At 34.0% G+C, this 20,162-nt stretch overlaps 2 protein-coding genes across 2 annotated transcripts in view; one reads left to right on the top strand and one right to left on the bottom strand.

The window, feature by feature from the left end:
- Positions 1–20,162, top strand: part of COG5 (component of oligomeric golgi complex 5) — a 363,078-nt gene that overhangs the window by 85,914 nt on the left and 257,002 nt on the right. The window lies entirely within an intron of this gene.
- On the bottom strand, positions 540–6,148 carry GPR22 (G protein-coupled receptor 22). Its single transcript, NM_001261006.1, is given in 3 exon segments — positions 540–2,180; positions 3,902–4,840; positions 5,767–6,148. A coding segment is annotated over 1 exon segment (1,302 nt). The 5' UTR covers positions 2,155–2,180; positions 3,902–4,840; positions 5,767–6,148; the 3' UTR covers positions 540–852.

The raw sequence follows: 20,162 nt of genomic DNA, 5'->3' as shown, positions 1-20,162 counted from the left end.
GGAAGTCAGTTTATTTTAATGTACTTTTTTTTTTTTTAAATCAGTATACTATATTAATCCAGAGCATTTGGCTTAGATTTAAGCAAAGTGAGGAGGGAAGAAAGAGGCTGGTGCTTTAGTATTCTTCCTTCCCTTTATTTTCATTTCATTTATATGTTATAGGCATACTATCCTTGAACTTAGAAAATCAATCTTTTTTTCATAGTAAACATGAATTTTAAAGTTTCTCTGTCTTGGTGTGCATATAGAGGTTTTTTTGGTTCATTAATTTTAAAATTTTGATAAATTCTATGATTTTTTACATTTAAAATAATAAAACTTCATACGTACTTAATTATTTTTGATGCATCAAATATAGCAAATACACTATACCAGGAAACATAGCATAGTGGTATGGAAAATACTGGATTGTTTTGAGCCCATAATTTTGGTTTTTAGATTAAAATGCTACTCTAGTTGTAATCTAAATATATCTATAGTTTGTGGCTTAGAAACAATGCATTTTAACTTAAAAAAAAAAGCAAGGATACCTATGTCAGTTACATTTTAAAGTTATACGCTGTTTTAAGGCTATGTATTTATTCTTTAGAAAATATGACTTACATGAATATTTTCTGTTGGACATAATATTGACAAAATATACACATGATAGTACTTTAACAAACTGCCATGCAACAAATACATTAAGTAATGAAGAAATTGAATATATATGACCTATCTAGTTGACATTCACATTGAAAATTTACAACATAACCAATACTTAAAATATTTTTTCTTATATTTGGCAGTAATATTAGTTTTTACAATTTAAAACTCATTTGAATGTGGATTTGGTGAAACTTAGACTTTTCTCTAGTCTGTGACAACCTGAGGTACTAAACATTTTTCTCTTATTTCACTATCTTCAAAGGTAATTTTTTTGTTTCTTTTAGGATCTATCCAAGAGTTGTGTATTACAGCATTATTAGGCAGGGGATCAGCTTCCACTATGGAAACAACTCGCTTTTTCATTTTACTTTTCAAGACCTTTTGAAATTTTTGTCTAGTGAATGCATATAATAGAGGGTGAAATATAGTTGTTCCATAAGCCATGACTAAAAAACACAATCTTAATTTTACTAAAAGGTCACTTGGGCCTAAACATAAAATAGTGGTATTTAAAACAGAAATTGGTGTCCAGCAGAGAAGAAATGTAGAAATAATCAATAAAGACATCCTGAAGACTCTCTTTTGTCTTTCTCGTCGTTCACGGTGTCGTTTCACAGCTCGCCGGAGGGCAATTATTACAGAAACTGAAGTTCTTACACCAAAGACTACATTTCTCCCACCACTGCTTTGTGACATGTCTGTAGCCTCATGTTGTGTGGTTAGAGAAATTGTCTTTTTCTTTCTTGCTTTCTTCTTCTGCCCTGTTGAAAATCTTGTGCCTATTCGAATATTAAGAGCCTGAAGTATTTTGGTGTATGTGATTAACATTACTACAACAGTGAAAAAGAATATTGGGATCTGTACTAACAAGTGATAATACATTCCCAGTTCAGTGTAGTATTCATTTGTACTGACACATAAAAGTGTCTTATTTTCCCATGTATTTCCACTTTGAAGACTGAAAAAATTTACCTCAATAAAAGGAATCAGGAAAGAGAAAAAAGAAAAAATCCAAATGGATATCATTAACATTACAGCTCTGCCCATTGTCAGAATTCGGTTTGCAGGTTTCACAGAGATGTCATATCTGTCCAAAGTGATAGCAAAAACGTTGATTGCTGTTGAGACACTTGCAAAAGATACACAAGCCTCATGGAAACAGCAGATGAGAGCAGTGTTACTCTCCAGTGAAAGCAGAAGGATAACTATAGTTAGAGGAATACATCCCACACAAATTATTACATCAAGTACATGAAGGTTCATTGTAATAATGTTACTGACAGAGTTGATTAAGTTGGATTTCATGCAGTAAAGTACCAATACGGTGAGGTTGCTGCCAAGTCCCAACACAATTTCTAACATAAGAAATCCGGTGAGAGACACTTGAAAGCTTAACGGATATGATAGTGGTTGGTACATATTGGTGTTGATGTCATCAATGTCATCTCGCACTGTAATGTTAGATTCAGACTGCATGTTGATTTCCAGAATGGGAGAAAAACACATTCTTTTGGAGCAGTTGGTTTTTTCCCCTAGAAAGTGAAATAGAATAAACTATTTGATATTTGGCAATTTAAATGATGTATAACGTGTTCTTTTTAAGAAAAAAATCTTTTAATTGTGTACTTAGTTTAATTTTTAAGTTTGTAAACTATTAATAGAAAATGTAGAATTAAGAAACATCAAGGTTGCATTGTTTTGATAGAAAATTGTGTTTTCCTTTTGAAGAAATAACTGTGGAAATTGTTCCTCTGTAGTGCAAAGTTACTTAATATACTAAAGGGTTTTTCTCATTTGAGTATTTCCAGCTTATTATTTGAGATAAAGTGTATTTTTGTATGATAAAACTATCTAGCATACAAAATTAATTTCGGCCCAATGTCTTAAAATTTCATTTAAATGTTGTGAGTAGGTAGCAAATAAATGCTATTTTAATGTGCTCTAGCATAATGAGTGTAGGTGTAATTATTCCTGTGAGATTTCAAATGAACAGGACAAGTGTTCATTTAAAATGACAAATGGTACAGGGCACTAGTTTGTTTTAAGATGCTTTATCCATGTTGATTGAATTCTTATTCAGAAGTCAGCAATGTGCTTGGGGATATTTGGAATTATTTCCCACAGAAATAGGCCAATGATAAATATTTTATATATCACAGTTACAATGCTCACTGAACTTTGCAATTGGCAAACTTAAAAATTGGAAGCAATGGGACATTATGCTAAAGTAAAAAGCTACAAAGCTTGGTAAAAGAGCATTAATCACTCCTATGAATGATTTATTTTGTGACCACACCCTCTTGTATCTTGTGGAAACAAAATTGAAATTTAATATCACATTAAGAAGTAGCCATTTTTGAAGTAGTTTAAAGGAATATATCAGTTGACATTATTTAAACTGAGTATTTAAAGTAAAAGATGAAATTTTAGGGAAAAGGAGTATGTGAAGCCCGTTTTTTGAGGAAGCTTTTAAAGTTACACAATACCTGTGTATATATCACCCATTGTCTAATTTTGAAGAAAAATTAAAAAAAAAAAACAAACTCTTTTGCTAATTCATGCAAATCTATATTTTAATATATAGGGGTTTAGATTAATTTGTAAAAAATAATGTCTAATGTTCTGGGCTAAAATGTCAATCAGTATATTCAGTTTAAAATATGAACTCATACAACCAACTGTATTTCACATTTCAAATACAGCATTTCAACTGCAAAATCATATTCAAACATAAATTATAAAAGCTAATAATTTTCAAAATTCATGTTAACTTTCACTTGATGTTATATTTGACAAGTTTTAGAATACAGTTTTATTTTTGCGTGTTTTTGGGGAGTAATATTGCAGAAACACAAATGGTAATATTATTTCTTCTGAGTTAGTATAAAGTATTACTAGAGGCATATTTATTCCAGTAAGTTAAGGTCTTAGCTAACATTGAAATCCTATGAAAATGGAAAATTTTAAGTGTGCCAAATTTTCTGAACTGACAGGTTAAACATCAGGTCTTTGTCACATCAGTTAGATTTATAATTAAATAAAGCAGAAATGTCAATTTAAATGATGATTAAGAAAAATACATTTTCTCTAGAGCAAGATTCTGTTCTTTTGTAAATGTTAAGCAGTGTGGTGGGGTGCATGCATCTTCTGACCTACCTGTTTGCTGTTGCCTTATGGGCCTTTTGGTTCACTATGGCAGTTTTTGACAAATTGATACATGATATCATTGACAGATTTTGACATGAATTTTTACCTGACAACAGTGAAGTAGCTGTGTTTTATTTCATGTCTTGTAGGAATTCTTTCGTTTGCTCTCCAATACTTCAACTGCATGCATTATGAGATTTAGTTGGTTGATGGATTTCTAAAGAACAGTACATAATATTTGTATTTGTTTTGCTTTAAAAAGTCACAGCCAAGAGAAATTTCCTCAGATGATAGGAATTATGTTTCCCTTTGATGGAGTACATGATAGTGTTTCTTTATTTTCCAGAATATGTGAAAACAAAAAAGGAAACATAAGGTTTGTAGCTTCTAAAATATATTTAGACATCCTTTTGTTACCATTGTAAATCTGTTTTTATAGCAGTGCTCACTATTTTGAAATGATTTCTTGATCACATAACTTGCTTTATATTATAAATCCAGGCTGTGTCCATTTGATAAAAACCATCTGCTATTTAATTTGGTTTGTTTTCATTAGAAGAGAATACATAATTGGTCATAAAAGTCAGATAGAAAAATCCATTAGTCATATCAATTGATATGAATATCTGAATATTTAGTGCAGAAAACACTTGCTAAATCTTCCTTTTGTTTGCTGGTAAAGTATTTTATTTTCTTTTTGGAAATTCATGTTTCATTATGTCTTCCAGAATCAGTAGCTTCCACAATTCTGGTATATTAAAGTATAAGCTTCCCCTTTTAAAATGCTCACCGATTCTTTTCAGGCTTTTACAGTTATATTGTTTTTCTTTTTGTGGTTATTTTATGTAGCATCTTCTTAGGATACAGTTGATTTTTTATATTCCATCAGTAATGTAGACCTATTCTCTGGTTTTAACTCCTTAATGTCTTAAAGTCGTGTTACAAGAACATCTTGCATTTCGTAGTTCAGACAGCTAGGGAGATGCTCAGTCAATTGCATTCTTCATATTGTCAGTTGTAAATACTGAATTAGCTGCTATCGGCCCTTGTGAAAAGAAGAAAATTGGTTAAGAAATAGGGTTTTTAATAATTTACAATTAATTGAAAGTTAGTTTTGTTTAAAAATTATCCGGTATTTGTTATCAGAATAACCAAACTGTATTAGTAGAGCCACAGTATATGCTTAAAATTGAGTTTCTTTAAATAAAATATTCTTTTTTCCTAATAAAGATTGTATATATTATGTTATTTAATAGTAGAGTTCACATTTCAAATACAATTGTGAGAGAAAACCTGTATTTTTAAAAATTAATTTCTGCTCTCATTTTAGAAGCTAACCTGTATTTTCAGAGATGATGAACAATTAGTATACATTAAACATACTGTTATTTCTTCTTTGTAATAAATTTAACAACATTTTTTGCTGTAAAAATATTGTAAGTTGCTTAATTATTAGCACATGATTTGAATTTTAACTCATTAAAACAGATTTCAGAAGATACTATAAATTTCCATTGATGAATTGTTCATGTGGTTGAAATATAAAAGGTAATAAAAATTGTAACTGCAAATTAATTTTCAATGAACATGCCCAATATTACACTTAACATAAAATTAAGTAATAAGTAACAGCAAAATAGTAAATCTAGTTCTTTTAAGAAACATAAGCATTTTTGGAACACTGGAGAAAAACTGTACTGATTACGTTAAGAATATTTAGTATATCTGAAGTGATTTAAAAGCTGTCTTCATAGTGAATTTACAAAGAATATTTGTATTTAACAATGCATCCTAAAAAATTACATTTAAAATGTAGCATGTCTTAAAAGAAATAGACCTTAAAATACATGTCTAGCATTAAGTAGAATTAAACAAACTCTTAAAATTTAGACTAAAATTTTTCAAAGTAATTTTTACCCCACTATGCCGGTTCAAAAGCAGCTGTATACTATAATAAGGAACACATCTTACCTCTGCTAAAGATTTGATACATTCTTGATGTAGTTGCAGCATTTCCAGTTTGGATTGATTCATTTTGTTCACTTGTTAGTAGAGGACTGGGGGAAGAGGGTCATAAACATCTCTTCGAAAATGACCTTAATGAAAATATGTGTCTGTAGTGTGCCATTGTTTCAGCAGTACTGCTAATGTATGGAACATGTAGTGCTGCTTAGAGGCTGCTGCAGTCTCTCACTCTTCCTACTGTGGAATCAATAAGCATCTGAAAATACATAATGAAAGTAATTTAACATACTGAAGGCTTCTTGTCTCCAGAGACAACATTTAGATTCAGTCTTTCTAAAAAGGAACGGCACTGCTTTTCAGAAGAAAGCCTGTTCTGGGCAGCTTTTGCAGAATGACAGCCTACCTTGTCGCTTCTCTCCACTGCAGAGAGATGCAGTGCATTCACTAATTTTGATTGGTCAGTTGTATTGGGCTTAAACTGTGCTTCATATGTATAGCAGGGATTTCCCCCGCTCCCCACTGTTTTATATAAGGACATTTTTTTTAAAAGGCTAAATTTGTGAGTGGTTGTATGTTGTTCTTAAATAGAATATGTGTAAATTAGTATTTTAAAAATGTGTATTCTATTCTGGTTTGTTGGTCACTTATGCCAAACATTAAAAAAAATGCAGGGAGGTGGGAGAACAGGAAAGATTTACATAGTAAAAAGTATATATTCTTTTTAAAGCCTTGATAATTGCATTTGAGAATATTTTAGTCATATATATGTTTTTGGTTGAGATTCTTTGTTCTACAAATAGAAACCCACTGCGTCTTTACTGTGAACCACATTGAATTTCAACTAGTTTGTTTGTATTCAAGTCATTTTCTCTGGGTATCCAAATTGTTGTGAGCATCTCAAGGTGTTAAACATTGTCATGACTTCACTTCAGTATTCATTCATTTGGGTATTCATTCATTTCATTCATTCATTCATTCATTCATTCATTCATTCATTCAAAATAATAATCAGATTGACCTAAGGTGATAATACCCTAAAATATTTTTTAAACATTTCATTGTAGTAGCTTAGTCTCAGGGTATAAAACTTTAATCAGTAATCATTGTATTACTTTTGGAGGTTACTACTTGGTCTTCACCTTTGATAACCCTTTTATTTGGTAAGTGTATACTGATCATTTGCTATAATGTTTTATTTCAGTTGGCTTATTCTATTTTTGACCTGGGCACATTTCTTAGTAGGTTGCTATTTCTTAAATATTACATGTAACTACATGCGAATGTTGTTAGTAAAATATTATTTTAAAGGATAAAGTAAGTTAGTTACATGTCTTTGTAAGTTATAAAGGCAAATCATTATAAGGTAGATACATTTTCAAAATGAAAATAATGGTACAAGTACTGAATATTTAAAATTAAATATTTAAATATTAAAATTTAGATTAAATTTAATATTAAAAATAAAATTAAAATATTTAAAATTAAATTTCTATTAATTTTAGTTACCTATAAATAAGTTTCTGTTTTTAATAGTGAGGATAAATTTCTTTTAGATTTGAGTAGATAAAACAGCTGGACTCTGTTGACAAAATAGAAGACATTACATGTGGCTAAACTGTTAGAATGTTAATTATCACCTATTTCCATTATTTTAGGAATATTTAGTGACCTTCATTTTTCAAAACGTGTACTGTTTTTTATTTGCAATTGGAACTGTTTTCTTATTATTTTGAAAAGCAACATGCATTTTTATAATCTTCCGCTTGTAGTGTTGAAGCTTTATAGAGGAATAGCTGACCAATGTGAGTTGTGAGTTGCATTTCTATAGAAGTTGAGAGTAATGTGGGGAAAATTTTGTTGTGAATTTCAAAAATCTTCTGCACAGCTTTGGGTGGCAAGGCTTTGGTAATACTAAAAATGAAAATGTTGTGCTGCTGTTCGTGCATTTTGAAAGTTGGGGAAAAGTATCTTGCTAGAATGCCAGCCATTAATAAAGATAACTGACACATACACACACACACACACACACCACACCACACACATTCATTTAAGCTTAAAACTAAGACCAGAGAAAACATGGCATCAGTGGAAATATGTGATGGGGATGAGGAGATTATTAACACAGCGGAGTGCTTTTCTGCCAGAGTTCAAGTAGTTGCTTATGTTTATCATCAGAATAATCCGCACGAAGTAGAAGAAACCAAGGTACAGAGAAATTTACTGACTTGAAAGGGTCTAGGTAAGTTAGCAGCAGAGTCAATGTTAAAACTGCAAACCATACTCTACTAGGTGGTTGGCCTTCTCTCTTTGGAAAATTATGAAGGTCTTGGGACTTGGAATTGGATAATCTAAATTTAGTTGCTATTTATTACCTGTATAACTTTTGGCAAGTGAAACTTCCTTTGGGTCAACTTTGATTCTTTTTGTTGAAGTATATTTTTGTGCTTTGTTTAACTATTTGTGAGACAGTGTTTTCAAATTATATTCAGATTATTTCTAAAAAACAAAATCTGGGGTTTCTGAGCCATAATGGTAGCTCAAGCATGGACAGTGCTCTTTATTTAGTGTACAAGTAACTTGTCTCCAAGGATAAATAAGATAATACAAACTTTTAAAAAATTGTGTACAATGCTTAGTATAATTTTATTTCCTTTATAAAAACCACAAATTGGTGATTATAAGGTATGCTGAAATCTTAACAAGGTAATTCCAACTTCCCCTGTTTTTAACAAATATGCAAATATCTCAACCACTGATTGAGAATCATTATATTATTTTCATGAAAAGAATTAATAACAGACCGGGTGCAGTGGCTCGCGCCTATAATCCTAGCATTTTGGGAGACTGAGGCAGGTGGATCACTTGAGATCAGGTGTTCGAGACCAATCTGGCCAACATGGTGAAACCCTGTCTCTTCAAAAAATACAAAAATTAGGCGTGGTGGCACAAGCTTCTAGTCTAGCTCCTCGGGAGGTTGAGGCATGAGAATCGCTTGAACCTGGGTGGCAGAGATTGCAGTGAGCTGAGATTGCACTGCTACCCTCCAGCCTGGGTAACATGGTGAGAGTAGGTCTCAAAAAAAAAAAAATATCAGATTGTCAATTTATGAAGATCCTTGTTTCCATAGTAACTCTCAAAATTGTACATTTAATATATTTTGTGCAATGAATATAACCTCTGTATACTAACCTAGGAGAACAGTTTGACTTCCTAATGATAGCTAAGCACTAGATACGATTCTAACCCCAAAATACAGCTTAATTAAAATCCTTTTTTAAAAGTCGTGCTTTTCTTTTTCGTTATAAATATTTTAATTACATACCTGTTTTAATTCCTAAAAAATTCCTCCTATGGGGAGTCTCTGATATTTAATTTTATGTATTTGTCTTCTTAAATTTGGACAACCGTGACTATGACAGAGTAATTTATTGTATATTTATGTTGTACCATTAATATTAAATCGTTCTTACCCAGCTTGTGGCTAGTTCTGATGGCACAGTTTTGAAGATTCTCTGAGTTTGTAAATAACAACTCAGCTTTGTGAAATATTGGAATTCACCATAACTGAAAGTACTTTGAAACAATCTTAAGGTATCTATGTACAAATAATTTTTAATTGCTGAAAATCAGTTTTAAGCTGTATTGCGACAAGGGTCCTTTTTCAATGGATACTTAGCGTAGTTAACCTTGAACTCTCTCTGATACTGGAGCCCATAGAAAAAAGGGTTATTTTGCTTTAACACCAATTCAGAAATTTCATTTGGCTTCTCAACTTTGCATTTCTTTCACAACAAATATTTTATCAAAAAAATAGGAGTGGACCATCTGCTGAACTTCCATCAAGTGGGGAGTAGCCGAAGTCGTAGAGAATCAACAACATTGGTGATTCATTTTCTATATGAGAATAATTGAAAACTGATTATATTTGATAAAGCACATGCATCAGAATTGCGTACACTTAACAGATAGAAAATCCACAAGCCATTCTTTCCCATCCTTCCCTACTTCACCTAAATTGGGCATTTACATTTTTTTTTCATTTTTATTTTTCACACTGTGTTTGTAAGTCATTTGCCAGTATCACTTACATTATAAAAATAAACACATGACATTTCTTGCCATTTTTCCATCCATACCTACACTTTGGATCCTGTGACTTTACTACAGTTTATCCTCCCTCTGTTGTACAACCGTTGACATGTCTACTTTGGGGCTTTGTCCGAATTATTACCTTCATGTCCAGTTTTCTGGTTTACTGTTTTGACTGCTTACTATCCTTCTTTGCCTTCCTAAATATTATGGATTTTATTGATGTTTTTCTCTTATATTTTTATCGAAGAACTACACAAATAGCCATGTTTGTGCCCCATCACTCCATTGTTTTCTCTTTTCTGTTGCTTCCCTTTTTTCTTTGCATAATTCTCTTCCTCTGAGTTATGCAGAATCAAGTTAATTTTGTGTCCTGAGGCCAAGTCCATTGATCAACTAGATTACATATTTAACAAAGCTATGTCAAGTCCCCTCTTTTGTGCTGTTATGACTCTTATGCTCTGCTAGGGAACACAGCTGACTGTCTACAATCTAGTGCTTGATACTAGTTATTGATACTAGTTAGATACATATCATTTTTGTAAAAAGACTGCCATTCTTTATATATAGAGCCTGAGAATGGCAGAGTTTTACTGTAGGCTATAGTTCTACTATAGACTCAGTAACATCCACTATACTACTTCAGTCATCCATTTGGGAAAATGAATGCATTTTAAGAGTTTAGTTAATAATTCCTAAAGACTGTAATCACTGGTGTCTTTCTGCCAGGTATATTCAGCAGTGTATCTTCAGTTACTGCTACCTTCTGATCTCTGTTTAGGGCTGCAATATCTATAAAAAGTCCTGTTGTTATTTTGATTGGTATTGCAGAGAATCTGTGGATCATTTTGGAAAGAACTGACATCTTAACAGTATTGAGTCTTCTAACTTATAAACACAGTATCTCTGCTATTTTTAGGGCTTCTAAAATTTATTTTGTCAATATTTTATAGTTCTTGGCCTACAGATCCTGCACATATTTTGTTAGATTTGTATTTAATTATTTCTTTAGTGCTATTGAAGTAGCACCTAATTTTAAACAAATCCAATTGTTTATTGCTAGTGTATGTAATTAGGATCATACTGAACTCATATCCTGCAACTTTACTAAATTCATGTATTAGTCTTGCGAGTTTTTTTGTGTGAATTTTGTGGTATTTTCTATATAGACAATTAATGTTGTCTGCAAATAGAGATAGTTTACTTTTTCCTGAAACATGTGTGACTTACTTGTATTCTTGCCTTCTTGTACTGCCTAGGACCTCTGGTATTAGGTTGAAACCCCTGAATATCGCTGAACCTTCTTGCTGGATATGCTGAGAATGCAAAGCCCTAACAGAACTACCCTTTACCCCATCCATTTCTCAGGAAGGGGTTGTAGCTAGCAACCTTGAGGAATGAAGTAATGACTCCCTAGACAAAAAGAATACAAGCGGACTTGCTTTTCTTTGTGATAAAAATGGCAACTTTCCCAACCTCAGTGCTCTTCAGCTGTGAAAAAACCCATAGTACACAGAGGATCCACAGTCCCTTCGCCAGGGACTTGGAGGGCAAGGTGAGTTGTCACTGGTATCATGCTCATACTGCTTACTGTATCATGGGTAATACAGTTCTTTGATTTGGACCCAGGCATCTTACATCTTATTTAGCATCCATGAAACAGTAACAGGCTAGATTCACAGCTTATAAATAGGATAGAATCCTAGACCCTAAACAATTTTTGACATTTTTGGCTACAAGCATATGATGTTGACAGAGATAGGGTTTCCTGTAAGAGAAATGACAGGGCTCTTGTGGGCTGATTTAGAGGATATGAGACCAGTAGCAAATGCTCTTGTTTAAGTGGTTGGGTAGTAGTACAGAGTAAGAGTCTCCTAACGACCTACCTGTTAATGAATTTTTTGAGGCTAAGCAGTGAGGGGTGGAATTAAATGAAACTGCTCAAATAGTGCCTTGGTTATTGCTCACTCTCTAGGCCTGGAGGAGGAAAAACTATTATATCAACAAAACAACAAGCCTCAGAGCCCTAAGGCAAAAGGCAGTATGGCTGTAGCTGCTGAATCAAGGGCTTCTGAGAGCTAACATAAAAGGTATCAGCAATGAGGATGTGGAGCTTTGGGTAGACTAAGTATATTATAAGTTCATTTGTGGAGTCTGAGTGGGCAGCCACTTGCAATTGAATGTAAATGCAGTCTTGCTGACTGGTACGTAGCTGCTCTTTCACTTTGTGGACTCTCATTTTTCTCTCTCCACTCTATTCTAACCTCACCTGCTTAAGATAAAAGCCAAATACGGTAGGGAACCTCAGGGAGGGAGAGGAATTCAGATTTATTTTAGCTATGTTGAATAGAGATGCTCAATTCGCCATCCTACGTGGTCCCGTGGGGAAAAAGCACGGTAGATGTCAAGGTAGGCTGAAGGCTCTGAGGACTGCAGGGTGGAGTTCCAGCAGCATGCACAGGGCAAATTAGAGACCCCTAGGCCCAAGCACTTCCGGGAGCACAGCGTCACCCTGGAGTGAGAAACCAAAGCAGAAGAAAAGCCTTCCCACCACCACAGTCCTCTGCAGGGTAGATTCCCCCGCTACCTTGTCTTCCCCATGCTCCTGGTTAGGAAGTAATGTAGTCTCCTGGCAGCTATGGCTGTAGTCCCTTTTGTGCATATGTTAAATTCCTTGGTCTGTGTTCCTACAGGGGGTAAAATACTCAAATTTTAAAAAGCTGAAATGTAGCTGGAGCCTCTGGGCCTATTCAGTGTACTATTGTTTTGGGTTCCTCTGCTAAATGTATAACTGGTATTGATAATTTTGTGTTCTTACACTATGAATACTTACAGATTCAGGGGAGATTCTCCTATTCATGGGCTGCTGCATGTAGAGAGGTGTTCCGCTGTCCGCTCCCTAGGTGATTCAGCAAAAATAGTGTATCATCCCAGGAGGGAAGAAAAGAAAATCACAACTTTGGTTAAAGGCTCCATGACTGCTGGAGAATTCAGACCATTTCCCAGTACAGCAGTGCCACCTGCCTGACCCAGCTACCAAGTGCACCTCTTTTGAAAAGGCAGATGCAGCTTTGAAAAGGGATGCAGCTGGCCTGGCCTTCATATCATTTTGGCTTTCCATGAAGTAGAACCTACCCCTTTTGGGGAAAAGCTTATTTCTCACTTTGCCATCTGAAGCAAAGCAGTTGACTTATTATGCCGCTGGATTTAAGGAATTTCTTGTAAAAAACTGAGTCTGTTTCACTTATGGTTCAGCCCAATTAAAAACTGATGCAGTTGTTCAGGGTCAGTCCCAGGTACAGAAAAGTGAGTGGATTGCATCACTCCATTCTTATAGCTTTGACCAGTATGCCCCTTGATTAACCTTGTTATATTTTTACTGGCTCCTGGCCTGTTGCGATAGCCTAACCTTCAGGTCAGCTGTTAGAAGGCTGACAGATTAAAAACAACTTTTCTTTGGTACTGTGAACTGTGAAAACAAATTATAGCTGCCAGTCAGACAGTCTGGCTTACTCAAACCTGTACCTCCTAGATTGCCATCATTTCTGCCTGAATTCGTTATTGTATCAGATATGGTAATAAATCCATCATAATAGTCTGGGCAATCATTGTGTCCTGGTTTTGGGGAATAGGGACTTCAATTGGTATCCCATCCCTGCTTCCATTTGTAGGATGAATTCCTTTTCCTCCTGCATGGCTACAATTTTTTTTTTTTTTTTTTTAGGCATTTTTCTTCTCCTAGTTCTAATGCGTTTTCAACAGTGCTCAAAGCATAATGGGGTTGTTGCTCTTACCTCTGGGGTTTAAGGCTCCCCTCTAACCCCTTACTCACCATGTTAAAGATGGTAGAAAGGATCCAGCCTGGACTTCATGCTTTCCCTCAATGGCTTCATGCTTCCCCCAAGCCTGCACCACGACAAATGCTTTCTCAGGCCTTTCACCATACACTCAGTCTTTTTGTGTATGCCTGTGAACATCTGGTGAGATCTTTGCAAAAGTCCGTGAATGGGTATGAATTCCTTTTGTGTCTGTAGATTCCCTGGCTTCTATATTTTCTTGCTAATACACAGTTTTGACTGAATTATTCTTACTGGTGTCCAATATTGTCTTCCCCAGGTACTCAAGTACTCATGTCCCATGTGTCCTGCCTTTCATTAAAATTTGGATTGGTTGGTTTCCCAGTAACCACAGCACTCTGATGAGTTCAGGAAGTTTCTGTTTGTAGATCATTTGTTTTTCCCTTGTTCTTTTTTGTAGTTACAATGTGAGCTATGTTGTATCCAGCTTTGTTCATCTCATGGAAGCTGAAGAATACTTTCTGGGATTTTAATTGATATCACAGTGAACCTGTCCATTCTGTTAGGGAACATTCACGTCTTTGTATTGAGTCCTCTGATCTTTAAACATGGTATATTTCTCAATTTATTTAGGTTGTCTTTAATTTCTCTCAGTAATATTTTGTAATTTTAAGTGTAGAGGTCTCACATATTTTGTCAAGTTGGGTAGTGCTAGACTCATAACATTTTTGATACTATTATAAATAATATTTTAAAATTTTGATTTTGTTTATATAAAGAAATATTATTGAATTTTGAATGTTGAACTTAAGCCGTATGATTTTGCCAAACTCATTTATTTATTCTTTTCTTAATTCCTTACGATTTCCTTCTTAGAGAATTATACTTGAATAAACAAAAGTTTATGTCATAGTTTTCAATCTTAAATCTGTTTTGGTCTTGCCTTATTGCCGTAGCCAAGACCACAAGTAATATTGAGTAGAAATGGTGAGAGCAGACATAATTGCTTTTTTCCGTGTCTTCAGGGGGAAAGTATTCAATCTTTCATTATTAGATTTGATGCTAGGTGTAGGGTTTTTATGGATATCATTTTTCAGGTTGATAAAGTTTCCTTCTTAGTTTGTTGAGAATGTTTATCAGGAATGCATATTACATTATTTAAGATTTTTTCCATTTAATGAGAGCTCATATGGTTTTTCTCATTTAATCTAGTAACATGATAAATTACGTGGATTTTTTTTAATGTTAAGCCAACCTTCCATTTTTGACATAAACCTATTTGATAGTACTACCTTTTTAGATATTGCATGATTGTATCAACAATTATTTTTTAAAAATCTTTTGCCTATATATTCATAAGGCCTATTGGTCTGTCATTTTCTTTTATTGTAATGTTTTGATCTGGTTTTGGAATCAGGGCAATGCTGGACTCAAATGAGTTGAAAGATGTTCTTTTTCTCTAATTTTGAAAATGTTTTTGTAAGATCAGAGTTAGTCCTTTCTTAAATGTTTAATAAAATTCCCTAGAGAAGACATTTGAACCAAGAGGTTTTATGTTGTTTAAAGTTTTAAATTACAAATTCAAATTATTTAATAGAAATATTTTCTATTTCTTCTGTGTCTGTTTTGATGATATATGTATCTTTTGAATAATCAGTTTACATTTAAAAGTTGCTAAATTTATTAACATCATCAACTTGTTTTTAATATTTCCTCATTGTATTTTAATTATCTGTAGGATCTGTACAGATATCTTCCCTTTCATTACTGATATTTGACAATTTGTGTCATCTTTTTTTTCTTTTTGAGTTTGCCTACAAGTTTACCAGTTTTTTCAATCTTCAGAAATAACTAGCTTTTGATTTCTTTGTTCTTAATGAACAATGTTGTTATGTTCTTTTTTTGTTTTATTGATTTCTACTCTTTAGTGTTTCCTTTCTTCTCTACTTTGGTAAACGTTTCTTTCATCAATTTTAATTTTTTTTCTGATACGTGGTTCAGTATTGTTTTACCAACATTCCACAACTTTGGATATCTTATTTTATATCACTTACTTCAGTATGCTTTCTAATTTTCCTGAGGTATCTCTTTGCTGTTATATAGGTTATTTCAAAGTATGTTGTGTTTTTTTTTCTTTTTGAGGCAGAGTTTTGCTCTCTCACCCAGGGTGGTACGATTACTGCTCACTGTAGCCTTGACCTCCTGGACTCAAGAGATTCTCCCACCTCACCGGTCCAAGTAGGTGGCATTACAGGCATGTGCTACCACGCCCAGCTAATTTTTGTATTTTTTGTAGAGACAGAGTCTACTGTGTTACCTGGGCTGGTCTTAAACTCCTGGACTCAAGCAATCCTCCCACCTCATCCTCCAACAGTGTTGGGATTACAGGCATGAGCCACCATGCTCGGACAAAAGTGTATTTTCTAATTTTTAAATACTTGGTGATTTTTCAAAGTTTTTTGTTATTGGTTGCTAATTCAATTTCATTATGGTCAGAGAACTTGATTTGTATGATTTCTGTTCTTTTAAATTTATTTAGGTTAGTTTAATGGCTCAGTATGTAATCTATCTTGGTGATTGTGCTGTGTACTTTTGAAAATAATGTGCTTTCTCTCATTGTTCGGAGTAGTGTTCTATAAATGTCAAATAGGTCAAGTTAATGATAGTATTGTAAAATCTTCTCTAGCCTTACTGATGTTTTTACTGTTTTATTAACTTTTTTTTTTTTTTTTCTCCCTGAGCCAGTCTTGCTGCATCACCCAGGCAGGAGAACAGTGGTGCTATCACAGCTCACTGCAGCCTCAACCTCCTGGGCTCAGGCAGTCCTCCTGCCTCTGCCTCCCAGGTAGCTGGGACCACAGGTGTGTTCCACCGTACCTGGCCTTTTTTTTTTTTTTTTCTTTCCAGTAGATATGGGAGTCTCCTTATGTTGCTCAGGCTGGTCTTAAACTGCTGGGCTCAAGGATCCTCCTGCCCTGGCCTCCATAGGTGCTGGAATTACAGTCGTGAGCCACCACACCTGGCCCTGTTCTATTAGCATTTAAAATAAAGATAAGTTAATTTTTTTTTTACTGAAAAAAAGAGTTGTGAAATCCCCATCTATAATTGCGGATTTGTCAGTTTTAGTTTTTTGACTTCATCTGGTTTTTGTTTCATGTGTTTTTATCGGGTGCATGCACATTTAGGATTGCTATGAAATACATGGCTTTGTGCTCAATGATAATCCTTTTCTCCTATCAGTATAGTTATTCCAGGTTCATTCTATATAGTTTGCATCGTATATATAGATTATTTTTTAACCTTCACTTTCAACTTGTGTGTTTTTGAGGTTTGTTTTTCTGTTGATAGTAATGGTTTGTTTTTGCTTTTTAAATCCAATTTGATTTTTGTCTTTTAATTGGAGTACAGAGTATTTGTATTTAATCTAATTTTCATATGGTTCCTTGTTCATTTATTCTCTTTCCTACCCTTTTTTGGATTTTTACAATTCCATTTTACCTTCTCTGCTGACTTATTAGCTGTATATATAAAATAATATAAATGTGTGTATATATGTATATATAATAATACATATATAACATAAATACATAATTTATGTTATATATACATAAATTATGCATATGATATATGCATGTTATATATGTATCTATTATATATGTATATATAAAAATATATTTTGCGTGTGTGTGTGTATATGTATTTTTTTTTTAGACAAAGTCTCACTCTGTTGCCCAGGCTGGAATGCCGTGGAACGATCTTTGCTCACTGCAGCTTTGACCTCCAAGGCTCAAGAGATCTTCCTGCCTCAGCCTGCTGAGTAGCTGGAACTACAAGCACTCACCCAGGTTGACCACCTGGCTAATTTTTGTGTATTTTTGTATAGATGGAATCTTGCTATGTTGCCTAAGGCTGGGGTCTTGAACTCCTGGCCTCATGTCATCCTTCTGTATTGGCTTTCCAATGTGTTGGGATTACAGATGTGAGCCACCGCACCTGGCTCAGCTATATCTTTTAAGCTTTCTTGTTTTAATGGTGGTTTTAGGTTTTATGATACACGTGCTTAACTTATTACAGTCTACTTTCAAGTAATAGCACATCATGTATAATGTTAGAACCTTACTATTAATACAATATAATTTCTGTTGGCCCCTTCCATCTTTTCTGCTGTTTTTTACTTCATAATACAGTGTCACTATTTTTGTTTTAAATAGCCAGTTATCTTTCAGTTTTTTAAAAAGTTTATATTTATCCACATATTTACAGTGGCATTGTTCATTCCTTTTTGTACATCAGGGAAACCTTCTGGTATATTTTCCATCAGCCTAAAGAACTTACTGTGACAGTTTTTGTAGTGCAGAGTTGTTTGCAACAAATTATTTCTGTTTTTCTTGTCAAAATATGTTCCTTTTGTCTTCATTTTTGACTTTCACTCAATATATAGCTCTATAGAGACACTTTATTCTTCCATCATTCAAATAATATTTTGTTGTTTTATGGCATGCTTGGTTTCTGATGAGAAGTCTGTGATCATTCTTATCTTTGTTCCTCAGTTCTGTGATGTATCTTCTTTCCTCTAGCTTTAAGAGTTCCTCTTTATTTCATTGTTTTTATAATTTTCATTGTGATGTACCTTGGTGTAATTTTTTGTGTGTGCCCTCCTTCCTTGCTTGGGGTTCACTCATATTCGTGGATCACTGTTTTTGTTGTGGTTGTTGCTGCTATTGTTATTTGTTGTTTTTGTTTTTTCATCAAATTTGAAAAAAATTATTTCATTGTTTCTTCAAATACTTTTTTTCTTAGAACATTATTCTCTTTCTTAGACTTCAGAAACTCCTGTTTTAGGCCGGGCGTGGTGGCTCGCACCTGTAATCCCAGCACTTTGGGAGGCCGAGGCTGGGGGGATCACGACGTCAGGAGATTGAGACCATCCTGGCTAACACAGTGAAACCCCGTCTCTACTAAAAACACAAAAAAATTAGCTGGGTGTGGTGGCGGGCACCTGTAGTCCCAGTTACTTGGGTGGCTAAGGCAGGAGAAAGGCATGAACCCGGGAGGCAGCACTTGCAGTGAGCTGATTGCGCAACTACTCTCCAGCCTGGGCAACAGAGCAAGACTCTGTCTCAAAATGAAAAAACAAAGTAACAAACAAAAACTCATAATTTAGACTTGGTATTTTTCCACATGTCATTGAGGCTTTGTTCTCCCCCCCCCCCCCCCCCATAGCTTTAATTTGTTTGGGTAGTTTTGATTGCTCTGGTTCCTGTTTCATCACTCTTTTTATCTTTTGTAGTGTCTGATTTGTTGTTAAGGCCCTCTAACGAACTTTTCAGTTCAAATATTGTGTTTTTCAGCTCTGGAAAGTTTTATTTGATTAATTTCTATAGTGACAATTTATCTCTGTTGTGTTCATGTATTTCTTTAAATCTGTTTTTAATAGATATTTTAATATCTGTCTTATAATTTTGTCATCTTTTTTGCATCCTGGTATTTCTAATAATTTTTTATTGGGTGCTGGTCATGGTGTTTGAATACTATGAATGGATTTTGTTATCCAATAGTGAATGTTGTACTTTGTTCTATCAGGCAGTTAAGTTACTTGTGGGTCAACTTGATCCTTTCACACTTGTTTTTAAGCTATATTAGGGCAGCTTTAGAGGAACATTTATTCTAAGGCTAGTTTAGCCCTACTGTTAAGGCATACTCCTTCATAGAGCCATATTGAATGCTCCTGTTATTTAATGGTATCTCCCATTTTAGCATTCCAACCTAGAATATTTTGCAGTATCCTGTGAGTTTGAGACTTGATCAGTTTTGCAGATTTTCTGGTAGTGGTTCTTTGCCTGGCCTTTTTGAGTCTCACTATATACATTTATAACTTAGTATTTCTTTGAAGATTCAAGAGTCCCTGTATAGAATTTTCTGGTACTGTTTCTCTGCTTAGCCTACCTTTTTTCTGTTATTCTGACCTGAAAATTCCAGGTTTCTCAGCCTTCCTTAACTCAAATTTGTCCCTTCAACTCATTGAGTTCATTGTGTTTACTGAGATGTTCCCCTTACATTATAGGGGAAAGTATATTTAGCAGAAAGCCAGAGTAATCACAGGGCTCAATCATGTGTTTTTTAGGGGTCACAGTCCTGCATTGCCTGTTGTCTAATATCTGAAAACAGTAGTTGCATAAATTCTGTCCCATTTTCTAGTTGCTAGGGTAAATCCTATACCAATTATTCTGTTAGGTTGGAAGTAGAAGTTTTAAATCTGTTTTTAAAACTTAATTGTCATGGCACTTCTTTTAGCAATTATGAACTTCCTTGAGGCATTTCTTTTACTGCTGTCTTACAGTTATGTCTTAAAGTTATTGAAAATCTTTGGTTGTTGTTTTACTTTTTACTCCTTGTTTCTTATGTTAGAGCCAATAGGTTAGTAATATTCTGAATCATGCAAGTCTGATTCTTGGTGCTTAAAATATCTGCTCTGGGCCAGGCACAGTGGCTCATGCCTGTAATCTCAGCACTTTG

Source organism: Macaca mulatta, chromosome 3, assembly GCF_049350105.2.
Source record: "Macaca mulatta isolate MMU2019108-1 chromosome 3, T2T-MMU8v2.0, whole genome shotgun sequence".
NCBI classification, from domain to species: domain Eukaryota; kingdom Metazoa; phylum Chordata; class Mammalia; order Primates; family Cercopithecidae; genus Macaca; species Macaca mulatta.
Note: the sequence above shows the minus strand (reverse complement) of the source record. Positions and strands in the feature narration are given on the sequence as shown.